The sequence below is a fragment of the Lepus europaeus genome, chromosome 7, assembly GCF_033115175.1.
Source record: "Lepus europaeus isolate LE1 chromosome 7, mLepTim1.pri, whole genome shotgun sequence".
Lineage (NCBI taxonomy): Eukaryota > Metazoa > Chordata > Mammalia > Lagomorpha > Leporidae > Lepus > Lepus europaeus.
Genome location: NC_084833.1, coordinates 67,360,773 through 67,377,400, shown reverse-complemented (window position 1 = coordinate 67,377,400; position 16,628 = coordinate 67,360,773). Strand labels below are relative to the sequence as shown.

Below are 16,628 nucleotides of genomic sequence, written 5' to 3'. Positions count from 1 at the left end.
CTCTGCACCACATTGCCAGCCCCAGGAAGATGGTTTTTAAGGCAAGTTTCATGTGAATTTGTTGTTGTTTGGCTCAATCAGAATAGTCCTTTGTACTGAGAAGGCTCAAGAACAGTCTTAGGGGCCAGTGCTGTGGTGCAGCAGATTCAGCCGTGGCTTATGGTGCTGGCATTCCATATGGGCACCAGTTTAAGTCCCAGCTGTTCCACTTCTGATCCAGCCCCCTGCTAATGTGCCTAGGAAAGCAGTGGAAGATGTTCCAAGTCCCTGAGCCCCAGCACCCATTGGGAGACCAAGAAGAAGCTTCTGGCTCTTGGCATTGGCCTGGCATTGCCCTAGCCATTGAGGCCATTTGTGGGGCGAACCAGCAGATGGAAGATCTCTCGCTGTCTCCCCTTCTCTCTGTAACTCTACCTTTCAAATAAATAAATCTTAAAAAAAAAAAAAAAAAGCAGTTATCAGGTGACAAGTTCATTCTCACATAACACTATAAAGATTTCATACGCATGCAGATATTCAGTTCGCACATGTGGATACCAACTAGGAGAAGTAATGTGTGGCCCAGTGGTTAAGAATGTGGACTGTGGCTTCAGACTGCCTGAATTGGCCTTCAGCTCTGCTGCTTAATGACCATGCGTGGCGACCAATGCCTCAGTGTCCCCAACTATGAAATGATAATAAACAGTTATTAAAATTGAAGTGGTTATGGTTATAACATTCATGAAGCACTTATGCTTGAAACAAAAATGCCCAGTATACATGAAGAGTCATTAAGAATTGTTACCAATTTTGTGCTGTAGCAGGTTCAGCTGCCACTTGCAATGCTGACATCCCGTACTGGAGGACCAGTTTGAGTCCCAGCTGCTCCGCTTCCAATCCACCTTTCTGCTAATATACCTGGAAAGGCAGCAGAGGATGGCATAAGGACTTGGGCCCTTCCTACCCATGTGGGAGACCAGGGTGGTGTTCCTGGCTCCTGGCTTCACCCTGGCCAATATAGCCATTTGGGAGTGAACCAGTAGATGGAAGAGAAATATTGATCAGTCGCTCGCTCGCTCTTTCTTTCTTTCCACCCTTCTTCCCTCCCCTCTTCTATGTTGCTCTACCTTTTAAATAAATAAATAAACCTAAAAAAATCCCTCAGCCTATAAATGAACAGACCTTTCTTTTTCTTGCCATTTCCCCTTTCCACCTGACTGTTCCTGCCTAGTCTCCTTTGTTAATATTCTTCATCTGTACAGCTTTAAAAAGCTGGTAAAAGGGGCCGGCGCCGTAGCTTAACAGGCTAATCCTCCGCCTTGCGGTGCCGGCACACCGGGTTCTAGTCCCGGTTGGGGCGCCGGATTCTATCCCGGTGGCCCCTCTTCCAGGCCAGCTCTCTCTCTACTATAGCCTTGGAAGGCAGTGGAAGATGGCCCAAGTGGTTGGGCCCTGCACCCGCATGGGAGACCAGGAGAAGCACCTGGCTCCTGGTTTCGGATCAGTGCGGTGCGCCGGCTGCAGCAGCCATTGGAGGGTGAACCAACGGCAAAAAGGAAGACCTTTCTCTCTGTCTCTCACTATCCACTCTGCCTGTCAAAAAAATAAAAATAAATAAAAATAAAAAAAGCTGGTAAAAGACAAATCCTTGAGGTTAAAGGGTCTTCTAGGCCTAATTTGGGAACTATTTGTGGCTAATAAGGTTGACATTCAGAGCCTTTCTAACTAATGTGAGACAGTTGAGGGTAGCAAAAGAAAAAAAAGGGTGCTTTTTTTTTTTTTGAGAAAATAACATCTCTCAGGCAGTACTGCAGTTCTTTTAATGCTTCCCATTTACCAGTTTAAAAGTGTATATCAGTTTAAAAAGTGGGAAAACTTTTGGGCATCTAGTAACATAAATAGTTCTCTCTAAGAGTAGGATGACCTCTGATATTTGAAGTTATATCTGGAAACTGGATATTAAGTCTAAATTGATGTTTAATTTCTTAAAGTTTTATGTGCAATAATTTCTAATCTCTTTTAAATCACCCATTCCATACCAAGAAATCATTTTTGTGTATTTTCTACCTAATTTGTCCTTATTTATAAAATATAAAGGTATTACTCTAGTATTTTGTATTAACAGTAGAAATTTTAAAAGATGAGGTAAAAAATGGAATTTCTGATTTTTTTCTCACAGTTACGGGCTCATGTTCTTTATATCTCACATTGGAGATTTGGGGTCAAAAGGAATTTTTCATGAAGCAGAACAGGAATGGGAAATCTTTTTTCTGCCAAGGGCTATTTGGCTGTTTAGAGCATCATTCACAGGCCATATAAAATTATCAACTTAAAGATTAGCCTGCTGTAGATTTGTTGAATTTCGAGTCCTGCCTGCAGTTGCCCTGGCAGGGCCAAGCCAAACGATTTCCTAGGCCTCTGTGGCCCGTGGGCCAGATGTTCCCCACCCCTGAAATAGAACTTAATGAGTAGGTTTATAGCCTGAAAGCCAGGGCCAGAGCCTCCGGGTAAGGTTTCTGCATGTTATACCTGTAGGGGGAGTAAATAGGCTACTGCTTCCCAAGACTTAAGTTCTTTGTCAGTCATCCTTGTCATTAAGAGCTGATAATTCATTTATCTGGGTCTCTGTCAAAAAAGTATTCCCTGTTGGCACCCAGTTGGTTACTGTGAGCCCATAGTGCCCTTCCAGCAAGAGAGGAGTTTTGCATTGGAAAGGGCAACAGGTGCAGAGTAGGGTGGTGGTAATAGTTGTCTCAGCTCTTCTAGGTGCAAGACTTAGATTAGTTTTAGGAAGTTCCCACAATGATGGTAATGCTTTTTAAAAGTATAGCAACAAATAATATTTATATGTGTATATATATAATTTTACAAATGTGTATAAATTGTAATACAGTAACTGATGAGGTAGGTGCTACCATCCATGTTGTGTAGGTGAGAAAGAGGAGACTTTAAAAAACTAGCTAAATAGAATATGCTGGAGTTTGTGTCTTTTCCATAATGGTTATCAGGCACATACTGAATGCTCAAGATACAGTATAATCCAGGGTAGTTTCCACTGTCCAGGATCTCCTAGCCCAGTGAAACAAAAAGGTTAAGATTTGTGTACCATTTTGTTATTTATAAATATTTTTCATATGTATTATCTCATTTACCCTTTATAGTACCTCATTTTAGAAGTAGAAAAATTGAGTCTCTGAGATACAACTTGAACCCAAGCTAGTGAATCATTTGTTATGCCAAAGCTCCCTTTTTGTTTTGTTTTGTTTAAAGATATATTTATTTATTTATTTGAAAGTCAGAGTTACAGAGAGAGAGAGAGAGAGAGAGGTCTTCCATGTAATGGTTCACTCCCCAATTGGCTGCAATAGCCAGAGCTTTGCCAGTCCGAAGCCAGGAGCTTCTTCCGGGTCTCCCATATGGGTGCAGGGGCCCAAGGACTGGGGCCATCATCCACTGCTTTCCCAAGTCATAACAGAGAGCTGGATCTGAAGTGGAGCAGCCAGGTCTTGAACCGGCGCCCATATGGGATACCAGCGCCTATATGGGATGCTGGCGCTTCAGGCCAGGGTGTTAACCCACTGTACCACAGCACCAGCCCCCTCAGAGGTCCCTTTTTGTACTTGGATGAATAACCGAGTCATAACCAAGTATGTCATTTGAAGATTTCCTTTGAAGTGTACTTGACTCTACTTAAGGACACTGAAGACCATATTACTAACTTAGAAGACAGGTTTTAGTGTTCTGCTCATTCTTAAATGGGAATTGCTCTATTAACATGGGGTACATTTATTTTATTTTTTTTACAGATACAGCACCTTTTTTTTCCTATTTTTATTTACTTACTTTATTCAAAAGAGAGAGAAAGATCTTCCATCTGTTGATTCACTCTCCAAATGCCTACAACAGCTAGGGTTGGGCCAGACCAAAGCTAAGAACCCAGAGCTCAATCTCGTCTCCCACATAGATAGCAGAGACTCAAGTATTTGAGCTAATATCACTGCCTCCCAGGGTGTGCGTTAGGAGGACGCTATGTGGAAAGTGAGGGAACCACTTAACCCAGTCATTGCTATATGGAATTAGGTGTTTAAACCAGGACATATTTTATGTAATTATTATTTTGTTTTTTAATTTTATTGAAAGGCAGAGTTAGAGAAAGGAAGAGACAGAATAAGAATCTTCTATCTGCTGGTTCACTCCCTAAACTGCCACAATGGCCAGGACTGGGCCAGACAGGAGCCAGGAGCTTCTTCCAGGTCTCCCATGTTGGTGCAAGGGCTTAAGCATTTGGGCCATCTTCTGGTGTTTTGCCAGGTACATTAGCAGGGAGGCAGATTAGAAGTGGAGCAGCTGGGCATGAACCAGCACCCATGTGAATGCCAGTGTTGCAGACAGTGGCTTTCCCTCTATGCCACAATGCCAGCCCCATCAGGGCATATTTTAAACAATTTAATTTCATTGTGCTTTTTTATAAAGGCTAGAGAATGAGAATTTTGCATCTTTACACTTTCTTTGTGTATTCTGTTTCTTAGGATGTGTTTTTCTCTTTGATTTTTATCACAGGCTACTTCAGAGTGGACCTTGGATTACCCCCCCTTCTTTGCGTGGTTTGAATATGCCCTGTCACATGTGGCCAAATATTTTGATCCAGAGATGCTGAAGGTCCACAATCTGAATTATTCCAGCTCAAGAACTTTACTTTTCCAAAGATTTTCTGTCATCTTTACAGATGCACTCTTTGTGTATGCTGTTTATGAGTAAGTCTGGACAATGTCATTTGTGTATTGAAGGTATTGAAGAAATATTACAGTATTAAATACTATTATTCCTGATTTGGGGAAACAAAGTTCATATAATAGCAAAGGATAAAATAGTGAAAACTCAGGTTGTACTTTCCAGTGCATGAGTAATTAGTAAGCAGTCTAGCTGAATCTTATGGAAGCAATTGGGGTAAAGTGGGGTCACAAGGCAGAAGTAGAAGATTATGAATGTTGTAAAAATTAGGTCCACAAGTGGAGTTTCAGGGCTGGTTCTCCCACCCCGTATAGCTTCATGTGCTTTTTTCTGTATTTAAAAGATTTTTTATCTGCCTGTCTGTCTGTCTATCTATCTATCTGAAAGGCAGAGTGAGAGGGATCTTCCATCCTCTGGTTCACTCCCAGAATGCCAGCAACAGCCAAGACTGGGCCATGCCAAATCCAGGAGCCAGGACCTTCATCAGGGACTCTCACATGACTGGCAGTGGACCAAGTACTTGGGCCATCATTTGCTGCCTTCCCTGGCATATTAGAAGGGAGCTGTATTAGAAGCAAAGGAGCTGGGACTGGGATGCAAGCATCCCAAGCAATGGCTTAACCCACTGCACCATAGTGCTAGCCCCCCCCCATTTGCTTTTCTTTCCTTCTTTGCAACAACCTCCCAGAGGCTTCTGTGGCCTGCCCTGTTCTTTGGATACATGCACAGAAACATAATACATGCATGCTCATATGCACATATGCATGTGCTAACCACCATAGCCTGCCTTTGTGGAGCTTGCGTTGTAGGAAACTCAAGAAATCTTAGTGCTTCGCAAATATAGGATGTTATACACAGTGATGTCAAAGGGGAAGGTTGTCTGGCCGGCGCCGCGGCTCACTAGGCTAATCCTCCACCTTGCGGCGCTGGCACACCGGGTTCTAATCCCGGTCGGGGCACCGGTCCTGTCCCGGATGCTCCTCTTCCAGGCCAGCTCTCTGCTGTGGCCAGGGAGTGCAGTGGAGGATGGCCCAAGTGCTTGGGCCCTGCACCCCATGGGAGACCAGGAGAAGCACCTGGCTCCTGCCATCGGATCAGCGCTGTGCGCCGGCCGCAGCGCGCCAACCGCGGCGGCCATTGGAGGGTGAACCAACGGCAAAAGGAAGACCTTTCTGTCTGTCTCTCTCTCTCTCTCACTGTCCACTCTGCCTGTCAAAAAAAAAAAAAAAGGGGGAAGGTTGTCAGTTAGTGTTGGTTTCCACTCTGTCATAATAGTTCAGCCTGCTGATGTGATTGTGACAGAGCAGTACTGGTGTCCCTTCAGTGACCCTTGTCATAAATGGATAGCTTCCAGTTGTGAAGCCCTCTGTGCTGAACTCTTTCCCCAGTTAGGGAAAAATTCTTTGGGAATGTTTTAACCCCTGCTCATTCCCCTTGAGTAACTCCTGCTTGACTCCTGAACTTTCAGTCTGACCTGGCAGGAGTTGGAAGGCAAGATGGTTTGTAGGGCACTCCTTGTAACTCAGTTTGAATTCAAGCTCCCAGAGAAAGTGTGTACAAGCAGAAGGGAAACAGGATTAGAATTAATTTCCATCGGCAAAGTAGGGGAACAATTAGCTAAGATTGTTAACCTGTGTGCCAGTTCCCAGAACCAGGAACTCTGTACAGACTGTTAACTTACCCAGCATTCTTAGTTACGCTTTACGGTGACTGTTTCTATTTGTGAGGAAACCGAGGCTCTGTGGGGAGAGAGGGGCACTCTGTAATGGCCTCTGTTATTTGTTTCAGATTTGCTTATAGAATTTGCCAGTATTCAAACTTCTTCTGAAGTGAAGACTGTTTCTCATTGGCATAGCTGAAAAAGAGTTGTGAAACTGGCCCTAGATGTTTCTGTGGTCACCTTATAAGTGATCAGATTGGCATGGGCAGTTTATCAGGAAATGTATTGTGGGATAGCCTGTAGAAGTACTGTGAGGCTCTGATGCAGACTGATGTTGCTTCTGTTTCTCCTGATGTTTCATTGTAGGTGCTGTAAATGCATTGAAGGAAAGAAATCAGGTAAAGAGCTTACAGAGAAGCCGAAGTTCATTCTATCCGTGTTGCTACTGTGGAACTTCGGGTTGTTAATTGTGGACCGTATCCTTGATTCTGTGTACTTTTCCTTACTTATCCTGACATATACTAATATAGGATTAATGGTGATTGTGTGCTGCATTTTTAAAATTTGTTTGAAAGGCAGAGAGACGGGGAGGGAAGAGAGAGATCTTTCATCCGCTGTTTCACTCCCAAATGCCTGCAACAGCCAGGGCTATGCCAAGCTGAAGCCAGAAGCACAGAAACCAATCCAGGTCTCCCAGGTGGGTGGCAAAGACCCACGTTGAGCAACCCACTCCCCCAGGATGGACATTAGCAGGAACCTGGAATGGAGAGCAGAACTGGGACTCTAACCCGGGCATCCGACACGGCATGTGGGTGTCCCAAGCACCAGCATTTAAAAAAAAAAAAAGGTTATTCATCTATTTGAAAGGCAGAATTACAGAGAGAGATGGAGAGATCTTCCATCCACTGGTTTACTCCCCAAATGACCACAATGGCTGGGGTGGGCCATTTGCTGCCTTCCTAGACACATTAATAGAGAGCTGGATCAGAAGCAGAGCAGCTAGGACTTGAACCAGTGCTCATATGGGATGACAGTATCACAGACAGTGGCTTAATCCACTTTGCCACAATACTGTCCTCACAAGTACCAAATTAACCACTGTAAAAAAAAAAAAAAAAAAAAATCCTGCCCTGTGAGCTGCTTTGGAAAATACCCAGACTTTGGTTTCAGTCTGGCCTGCACTCAGTTATCTTGTAGCTTTAGGACCATGAGAAATTAGTGTTTCTGAGCCTTCATTAACTTATGTCTGAAGTATCTCTAAAGATGAAATTCTAACTCACAAGTTCGTTTGTGAGGCTTAATGAAAAAGATTTGGGTGCTGCATACTATTGGCATTCGGTGGCTATTGAAACCCTTTCTTTCTTATTGTTTGTTCTAAAAAACAAAAACTTCTTGCCCCTTTGCTGCTAGGTCTTCAAGGTAAGAAAAAACTGAGGAGGTTTCAGTTTTTCTCCTTAGACATACATTGTAATTAAAGAGTTTGTCCATGATTTGACTCTTTTTAAAAAACATATTGATGGGGGCCGGCGCTGTGGCACAGCGGGTTAACGCCCTGGCCTGAAGCGCCAGCATCCCATATGGGCACCAGTTCAAGACCCGGCTGCTCCACTTCCAATCCAGCTCTCTGCTATGGCCTGGGAAAACAGTACAAGATGGCCCAAGTCCTTGGGCCCCTGTACCCGTGTGGGAGATCGGGAAGATGCTCCTGGCTCCTGGCTTCGAATGGGCGCAGCTCCAGCTGTTACCACCAATTGAGGAGTGAACCATCAGATGGAAGACCTCTCTCTCTCTGCCTCTCTCTGTGTAACTCTGACTTTCAAATAAATAAATAAATCTTTAAAAAAAATATTGATGAAAAGTACAAGCCAGTAGTAATATTTTTGTCTTTAATTTACGTATTCAGAAAGCATTTTGTAATAGCTGCCGTCATTCAGCTGGCACAGTTTATTATGAATTTGGTATCCTCTGTTGTCTTTCCTTGACATGAGTCCAGATATTCATTTCCAATACAATGGTTTTTTATTTGGATTAATGCTACTCTCCATTGCACGGTTATTTCAGGTAAATGTAAAATTGTCAAGGTCTATTCCCCTTCAGTTTGGTTTTTAGCCTGTAAAGGCAGCAGTGGTGGGTGAATTTATTTAACCAACTAGTTTGCATTGCCAAGTGCTATGGATATTTTGGAGGGGTTATTTCTCACAAATTCATCTTTTTTGAAAATAATTTTCATCAAAAATTTCAAAAATCGTTTTCTCTAAAAACTTAGTAGAGTGTGGCAGGCCTGAATTAAACTTGAATTTGTGTGTTTGGTTGGTATCATTTACATAAGAATGAAATCTCCAGCAGTTTCACAATATGATAACTATAATCATGGTACTTTACCCCCAGAAGAATGTGGAATAGTGTAATGGGAAGTGTGCAGTTAGAAACCAGAAGAGCGGGCTTAAAATCTTGACTAATGCTGATGAGCTGTGTGGCTCACACAGAGGTTGCTCAGCTGCATCAGCTGCATCGGGTTGGGTCCAGATCATGGAATATACTATTGAGTAAACCTCACAACCACTATGTGAAGTTGTTGTAATTATTATCCACGTTCAGATTTCTGAACCACCCCTCTGTACACTGAAACACAGTCTCTGGGACTGGGGTTTAAGAATTTGCAAAAATTTTTGCTACATTGTCAGGCTTGAACCATTTACTGGGGCTGGCATTGTGACGCTGCCTTTGATGCTGGCATCCTGTATAGGCGCCAGTTCAAGTCCTGGCTGCTCCACTTCCAATCCAGCTCCCTGCTAATGTGCCTGGGAAAGCAGCAGAGGATGGCCCAAGTGTTTGGGCCTCTGCACCCATGTAGGAGACCTGGAAGAAGCTCCTGGCCTCTGGCTTTGGCATAGCCCAGACCCGGCTGTTGCAGTCACTGGGGAGTAAACCAGCAGATGGAAGATATTTCTATGTCTCCCCTTTTCTCTCTCACATTTTTTTCAAATGAAAAAAATTTTAAAAAGAAAAAACTTTTACCTAAAGCAAGTCTGTTAAGCCTCTTAGCCTCAGTTTTCTCATTAACAAAATGAAATTTTCCCTAAATTATTATGTTTTAATCTGAAAGAGACCTCCCACCCACTGGTTCATTCCCAGATGCCCACATCAGTCAGGGGTGGAGTCAAAGCCAGGAGCTGGGAACTCAATCCAGGTCTCCCACATGGGTGGCAGGAATCCAGTTACTTGAGCCATCACTGCTGCCTTCCAGCATCAGCAGGAAGCTAGAATTGGGAGTGAGTCAAGTAGCAAACCCAGGCTTCCAATGTAGGATATGAGCATCGTAACCGCAGTTAAATAGCTAGGCCAAATTCCCACACCTACTCCCTATATTCTTACTGTAAAATGTGGCCACTGCCACAGAGGACTTTAGAAAAATCAGATTAGATATCTATTTAAAGTTCTCTGTCAGGGGCTGGTGCTGTGGTTTAGTAGGCTAAGCCTCTGCCTGCAGCGCTGTCATCCTATATGGCCACTGGTTCATCTCCCAACTGCTCTTCTTCCTTACTTGTCAAAATAAAGATTCTCACGTAAGGCTATTTAAAAAAAAAAAAAAAAAGTTCTCTGTCAACCAACCATCAATATCTGGGTGAACTTTTCTCTTTTAACCATAAAAAAAACTACATTGTGCTTAGGACATACTTCATGTTCAGTAAATGATTATTGAACAAATGAACTAAAATTTGACTATGGAATCAGCTAGACTTTATCTGGGTCTTAAATATGTTTTGGTCGGCGCCGTGGCTTAACAGGCTAATCCTCTGCCTTGCGGCGCTGGAAAATTTATGGAAGTAAATAGTACAGTGATCTACACTTAAAGACATACACATATCCATAAAATTATTTTTAAACATACCCTAGATACCATATTATGATTACCTTCAGAATATCTATCTTTAAAAAACAGGAATTTTTAAAGGATAATTAGTTGTAAAACAGTACGGAGAGTTCCTGTATACCCTTCACCCATTTTCCCCTAATGTGCTACTGCCTTACACACAAGCCTGGTACCTTCAGGAAGACTAAGAAACCAATGCTGGTACATTTTAATTTCAACAGTTTTTCCACTAATGTCCCTTTTTCTCTTCCAGAATCCAATCCAGGAGACTACATTATTGCATTTCATTTGCTCTGGATTTTTAAAATCATGTTTCCCTTTTAAATCTCCTAGAAAAGGCATGTGGAAGGAGCATTTCTCTTTGCTGTTCTCCTACATTTCAAACACATCTACCTCTATGTAGCCCCAGCGTATGGGGTATATCTGCTGCGATCCTACTGTTTCACTGCAGTTAAACCAGGCAAGTTTTAGTTAATAGCAGCATCTTCTTTTTTTTCTTCCTTCCTGAAGTGTTGACTTAGACTTGCTTGATAAGAGAGTGTTGTGAAATACAACAGATATCGCTCAGTTGCTAACCCTATCAATCCTTTCCTCATTCTGGCTTTGCTCTGCTCCTGCCACGTCATAAAGATTGGTGTCCAATTAAGGAATTCTAGTTTTAGCATAGGCTTAGGTTGTAGCTTTCCCTGCTTCTGGCTAATGACAGTGTTCCTTTTCTGTAGATGGATCTGTCCGATGGAACAGTTTCAGCTTTGTCCGTGTTACTTCCTTGGGACTGGTTGTTTTCCTAGTGACTGCTCTTTCATTGGGTCCTTTCCTAGCCTTGGTAAGTCCTTTTTAAAAAAAATAAATAAATAAAGTAATGCATGATTTTTGTTATAGTTTAGAAAAAATAATGAAGTCGGAAATGTATGAAATAAGTAAAAGTCCATCCTTTCTTACTCCTCCTAGTCAGTATGATTTCTCAAAGATTGAGTCATATTCTGTCAGATGTTTTTCTGCATGTTCACGTATGTATATGTTTATGCTTATATGTTATATACAGAATTGATTCTCATCATTCAGATCCTGATTTGCGAATTCACTTACTAGAATTTATCTGTGACAATCAAAATCAGTATTTTTGAAGTTTTTTAAGGACAGCATACATTCAGAAATGCCTAGATTGTAACAGATGTTCAAGTGTTTTCTTGTTTCCCACTGTGAAATCAATGGATTGATTTTAGTTCCTACCAAAAAGGAAAAGTGCTGTTTTCCCTGCAACCCTCCTTGCTCTAGTAGACTTGCATATTTTGTAGTCCTGGGCTCTGTTTTGCGCTTTGTAAATTCTTCCATTATTGTACTGATGTCATAATAGTGTGGACTGGTATTTGAAGTGTTTTTATGTATCTTGTCCCACTGGACAGTTGGAAAGCTTACATAAAAAGCAATTCTATTAGCCGGCGCCGCGGCTTAACAGGCTAATCCTCCGCCTTGCGGCGCCGGCACACCGGGTTCTAGTCCCGGTCGGGGCACCGATCCTGTCCCGGTTGGCCCTCTTCCAGGCCAGCTCTCTGCTGTGGTCAGGGAGTGCAGTGGAGGATGGCCCAAGTGCTTGGGCCCTGCACCCCATGGGAGACCAGGAGAAACACCTGGCTCCTGCCATCGGAACAGCGCGGTGCGCCGGCCGCAGCGCGCCTACCGCGGCGGCCATTGGAGGGTGAACCAACGGCAAAAAGGAAGACCTTTCTCTCTATCTCCCTCTACTGTCCACTCTGCCTGTAAAAAAAAAAAAAAAAAGCAATTCTATGAACCACTAAAGAGATACAACCAATTCCTTAAAGGAACAAAAAAACTCAGACCTCATAATGTTCTATACATTATGTATGCCACAGATGGTTCCCTAGTTCTCTTTTTGCATTTAGAAAACATTGATGACTATTTAATCAGCTTCATTTTTCTTTTCAACAGAACCAACTTCCTCAAATCTTCTCCCGGCTCTTTCCTTTCAAGAGGGGCCTCTGCCATGCATATTGGGCTCCCAACTTCTGGGCTTTGTACAATGTCTTGGACAAGGTGCTGTCTGTCATCGGTATGGTAGCAGGCCTTCCACTCAGACTGTGAAGATTGAAAACATTGGTCACATCAAGAAATGGGGAAACCTACTTACTGTTGTGAATGTGGCCAAATTGTTCTCCCAGCTTTCAGGATGAACAGGGAGTTTAGTTCTTGGGCCCAAGTGAAGTGCGGTAAACAGACTGCATTCCTTATAAAAGCTGCTTGCGGCAGTGCAGTTGTAGATATTTCCTTGGGGAAAAAATTAAAATATTTAGTTACTTTTTGAAGGTAATTTTTGCCTTAGGCATTATTCAGCAGAGTGAATGCTCCTTTTAAATTTAAAATATATAAAAGAGCAAGAATAATGTGTAAGACATGACCTTGGGTATTAAACCAATAAAGAAAATGTTAACATGTATTTTAGCACGAGATGGGAAGAAATGGAAAACCTAGGCTATGTGCTTTTTTAAAGTTTGAATTGAAATGTAGAATAATTTATTCTCTGAGCTGTTTCCACTAAAAATAACTCACCTTGGTATCGGTCACTCTGTCATTTTTGTGTACAGCCTAGCTTGGTGCATAAGCAGTAGTCGACAAGCTTTTTCTGTAACAGACTAGAGAATAAATATTTTAGGCTGTGCGGGCCACATACTGTGTGTGTGTATGTTTACAACCCTTTAAAAATGTAGAAAGTGTTGATAGTTTCAGTGGTGTATGGAACTGGTCCCAGGCTGGATTTGGCCCCTGGGCTCTAGTTTGTGCCTCCTGATCTAGAGTCTAATGATTGGGATAGAACCCCACCTCCATAAATTGCTGACTGTGTGGCATTGGCAAGTTATTGGATTCCCCTAGTCTTAACTTGGCTTTTTAGAGTAAAAGCATATCAGTACTTTACCTGTTGCTTTGCAGCATATGCTGAGGAACAAAAGCTAGAACAAAGTGCTAGGTTATCGGCACGAACCTTGGAACCAGACAGACCTAAGTTCATTTTTACCACCTATCAGGTGTGTGACTTTGGGCCACTTACTTCATTTCTCTGTGCCTTGAGAGGCTAAAGCTGCACAGTCCTTAGCACATGGTAGATACTTAATGCATGGTGGTTGCTGTTACTATTTTTGATGCATACTTGTAAGAAATTTTAAGTTGGTATTATCCTCCTCACACTGTGATTTGAGGCTTGATAAGCCTGGCAAAATAATTTCTAACATTTGTATTTTACAAAAGCTTTGAATAGCCAGTGTGAGGGACAAGGGCCAGTTGCCTTCTCTTAGGGAACTGCTGTAACTTGCCTTGTGTGTCTGTCTGCTGCCTCAGACTTGTCTTGCATGGAAATTCAGTGGTAGGTGAACAGCTGTGTTTCTAGCTTTAAGAGAGAATTACCAGGCTAGAACAGAAAGAAGAGGTGAACAAATAGAAACCATCGGAGTAGTCTTCACCCTCCCTGCATTGTACTGTTTTTCACTGGCATTCGATGGGGCCACACAGGTGCTAAACTGTTTTGTTACTACAGAGTCTGTTGGGGATAGGGCTTGCATCATCCCAAGACTTGGTTCATTTAATACATTTATTGAATGCCAGTGTGGTGGAGATAGAAATGAACGCCTCATTTTTCCTGCCTTTAAAGAACACAGTGTGGTAGAGGAAATGAGGGATTCAAAGTTTGGATGTGACGTGATCAGACTGCATTTGAGAAAGCTTGCTTTCTTCAAGCAGTGAGAGCACGTACTGTTTACACTGTCTGCCCACAAGGTTCATATAAGCTGCACAAATTTCCTGTTTCATAGTAAACAGCTGCTTTATATATGATATTTTTAAAAATCTATTTATTTATTTGAGAGGTAGAGTTACAGACAGAGAGAGGGAGAGACAGAGTTCCATCCACTGGTTCAATCCCAAATGGCTGCAGCGGCCAGAGCAGAGCTGATCTGAAGCAAAGAACTTCTTCCAGTCTCCCATGCAGGTGCAGGGGCCCGAGCACTTGGCCATTTTCCACTGTTTTCCCAGGCCATAAATAGAGAGCTGGATAGGAAGAGGAGCAGCCAGGACATGAACTAACGCCCATATAGAATGCCAGCGCCCCAGGCAGAAGCTTAGTGTACTGTGCCACAGCTCTAACCCCAAATTATACTCTTAAGACCAGAGGCATTTTAGGTAGAACAGTAGAGAAATAAATCCATGAAATCTTGACCTTTAAGCAGCAGTAATTTATTCTTCTCGAGAAATTGGTAAAATACGGTGTTCCATTGATAAAAATAAAATGGCTGCTTACTCTGTAGGTTTGCAATTGAAACTTCTTGATCCCAGCAAGATTCCCAAGGCCTCAATGACAAGTGGCTTGGTTCAGGAGTTCCAGCATGTAGTCCTGCCCTCAGTGACTCCCTTGGCCACCTTCGTCTGCACTCTGATGGCTGTGTTGGTAAGAACTCAACAGATGGTACTTGTTTTTTGAGTTTTCTCTGCTGTTCTTTTGTGTGGCTGAGTAAATTTCAACTCTCAGGCTTTTCAGATTGTAGGATAATCTCCATGGTTGTAATTCTTCTGCAGATTGAAGCCCTTCAATAACAATTCCTAGAATAACTTTGAACACTGTCAGGCAAGGTTACCGGTAAAGCCTCTGGGAGAGATTGCTGCCAGTGACTGTTAGGCCATCGCTTCACCCTGGGGACAGGAAAAGAGAAAAGCCTGGGAAGGAGGGGAGGCATGGACCTTGCTGTGGAGAAAGAGGAAAATGTCTGTACCACAGACATTCAGATCTTGTTCTGTTTCATCCTTGGCTAAATGGTCAAAGTTCCAAATGTTCTGGATGATGTATTTTGTCTTGATGGTAATAATGAGCTGAAAGAGTCAACAACAGCTCTTTGAACATCAGAATCTAATCTGAGTTCAGTGCTGTTAGAGGCTTTATTCATAATCGTTAGTTATTGTGATGACCTCAGTGTTGTGATATAATTTAGAAGATTATTGCACTCATTTAATTTTGCTTTGCAGTTGGCCCAAAGTTACTAGCACAACACGTGATCCTACTTAGTTTCATGGCAATACTGATATGCAGGTAGTGAATCTCTGCTGTCCTACTTGTTCACGTTGTACCTGAAGTGACCTAGTGGTTAAGGTGCCCACGTCCTGCATCACAGTACCTGGGTTCAGCTCCCAGACCTGAATCCAACTTTTTTGCTAATGCAGATCCTGGGAGGCAGAGATGGTGGCTCAAATGATTTGGTCCCTGCTATCACCTACGTTGAGTTCTCCAGCCCTGGCTTCAGCTCTGGCCCAGTCACAGCTGTGTAGGAGCTTGGGGAATGAACCAGTAGATGGGACATTTCTCTTTCTCTCAAATCTGAGTCTTGTAAGCTGCACATAGGAGGCAGTGGTTTTATTGTATATTATGCTCTAGGCTATAAAGCCAGATGCTTGCTTATTAATATAGTAACATCTAATTTATTAGCTCTAAAATATCTGTGAATTTTCTTAGTTTGATAATTAACTAATTATGAAGAAGTAGTAAGTTGCTGCCCTGTATTATATCCCTAAAATTATCAATAATTATTATTTTTGGTAAGTGGATTAATTCTAATGAGTTAAATTTATGCTTTCAAATGCCTTTTTTTCTGAGTAGTTGCTTTTGACTTTCAGTGGAATGTGCACAGTAGGTTTTCCAGTTTAATGAAGAATTGTCTGGGATCTCTATTTCAGATGATACAAATTGTATTCACCTAAACACTGTTTGTATAAAGTTAATTTGAAATGATACTGAACTTTTGTCTTTACCTATTGTTTCTAGCCCTCTGTTTTCTGTCTTTGGTTTAAACCCCAAGGGCCCAGAGGTTTTCTTCGATGTCTCATTCTTTGTGCCTTGAGCTCCTTTCTGTTTGGGTGGCATGTCCATGAAAAAGCAATACTCCTCGCCATTCTCCCCCTGAGGTAAGTAGACAGCTCAATTCGTTGGCATCTCTGGCAAGTTTTATAGCATCTTATTGTTCTCCATTTGGTCTGTCCCTGCTTGTCATTCTCAATAGAACAGGCAAAGGTAAAGGTACTTGGGAACCGGTTTCTACTAGGACGGGGCAGGGATGCTTCACTTGGGATCCTTGGACCCATGAAGGCCCTGAGGTGTGCAGAAATGCATGTGGTGTTTCTGCACGTTTGGTAAGGGTGCTGTACTGAGTAAGTTCCATGCCGCCAAGCTATTACATGGTGTGGAAAAAGCTCGGCTTTAGAGTCATCACATCTTTGAAAATAATGTTCTGTGGCTCCTTGTTAGGTGTTATTAGTCAAAGCAAGTGTTGAATCTGTTCTGGAATGATACCGAATGTTTGTACTAAACCACAGATTTTCTTTGTTTAATTA

General features: G+C 42.4%; 1 protein-coding gene across 4 annotated transcripts in view; it reads left to right on the top strand.

Annotated features, from left to right (window-relative positions):
• The window catches only part of ALG8 (ALG8 alpha-1,3-glucosyltransferase), a 30,436-nt gene that overhangs the window by 9,089 nt on the left and 4,719 nt on the right, over positions 1 to 16,628 (top strand). Inside the window, exons 3-10 of one of the 4 annotated variants that reach the window (XM_062196770.1) lie at positions 4,540 to 4,733; positions 6,737 to 6,846; positions 8,364 to 8,431; positions 10,578 to 10,704; positions 10,967 to 11,070; positions 12,195 to 12,315; positions 14,599 to 14,697; positions 16,097 to 16,202. In XM_062196770.1, the coding sequence (XP_062052754.1) occupies positions 4,540 to 4,733; positions 6,737 to 6,846; positions 8,364 to 8,431; positions 10,578 to 10,704; positions 10,967 to 11,070; positions 12,195 to 12,315; positions 14,599 to 14,697; positions 16,097 to 16,202 (929 nt within the window). Of the gene's footprint in view, positions 1 to 4,539; positions 4,734 to 6,736; positions 6,847 to 8,363; positions 8,432 to 10,577; positions 10,705 to 10,966; positions 11,071 to 12,194; positions 12,316 to 14,557; positions 14,698 to 16,062; positions 16,203 to 16,628 lie in introns of all 4 variants that reach the window. The other 3 variants (XM_062196768.1, XM_062196769.1, XM_062196771.1) reach the window with 3 other exon arrangements.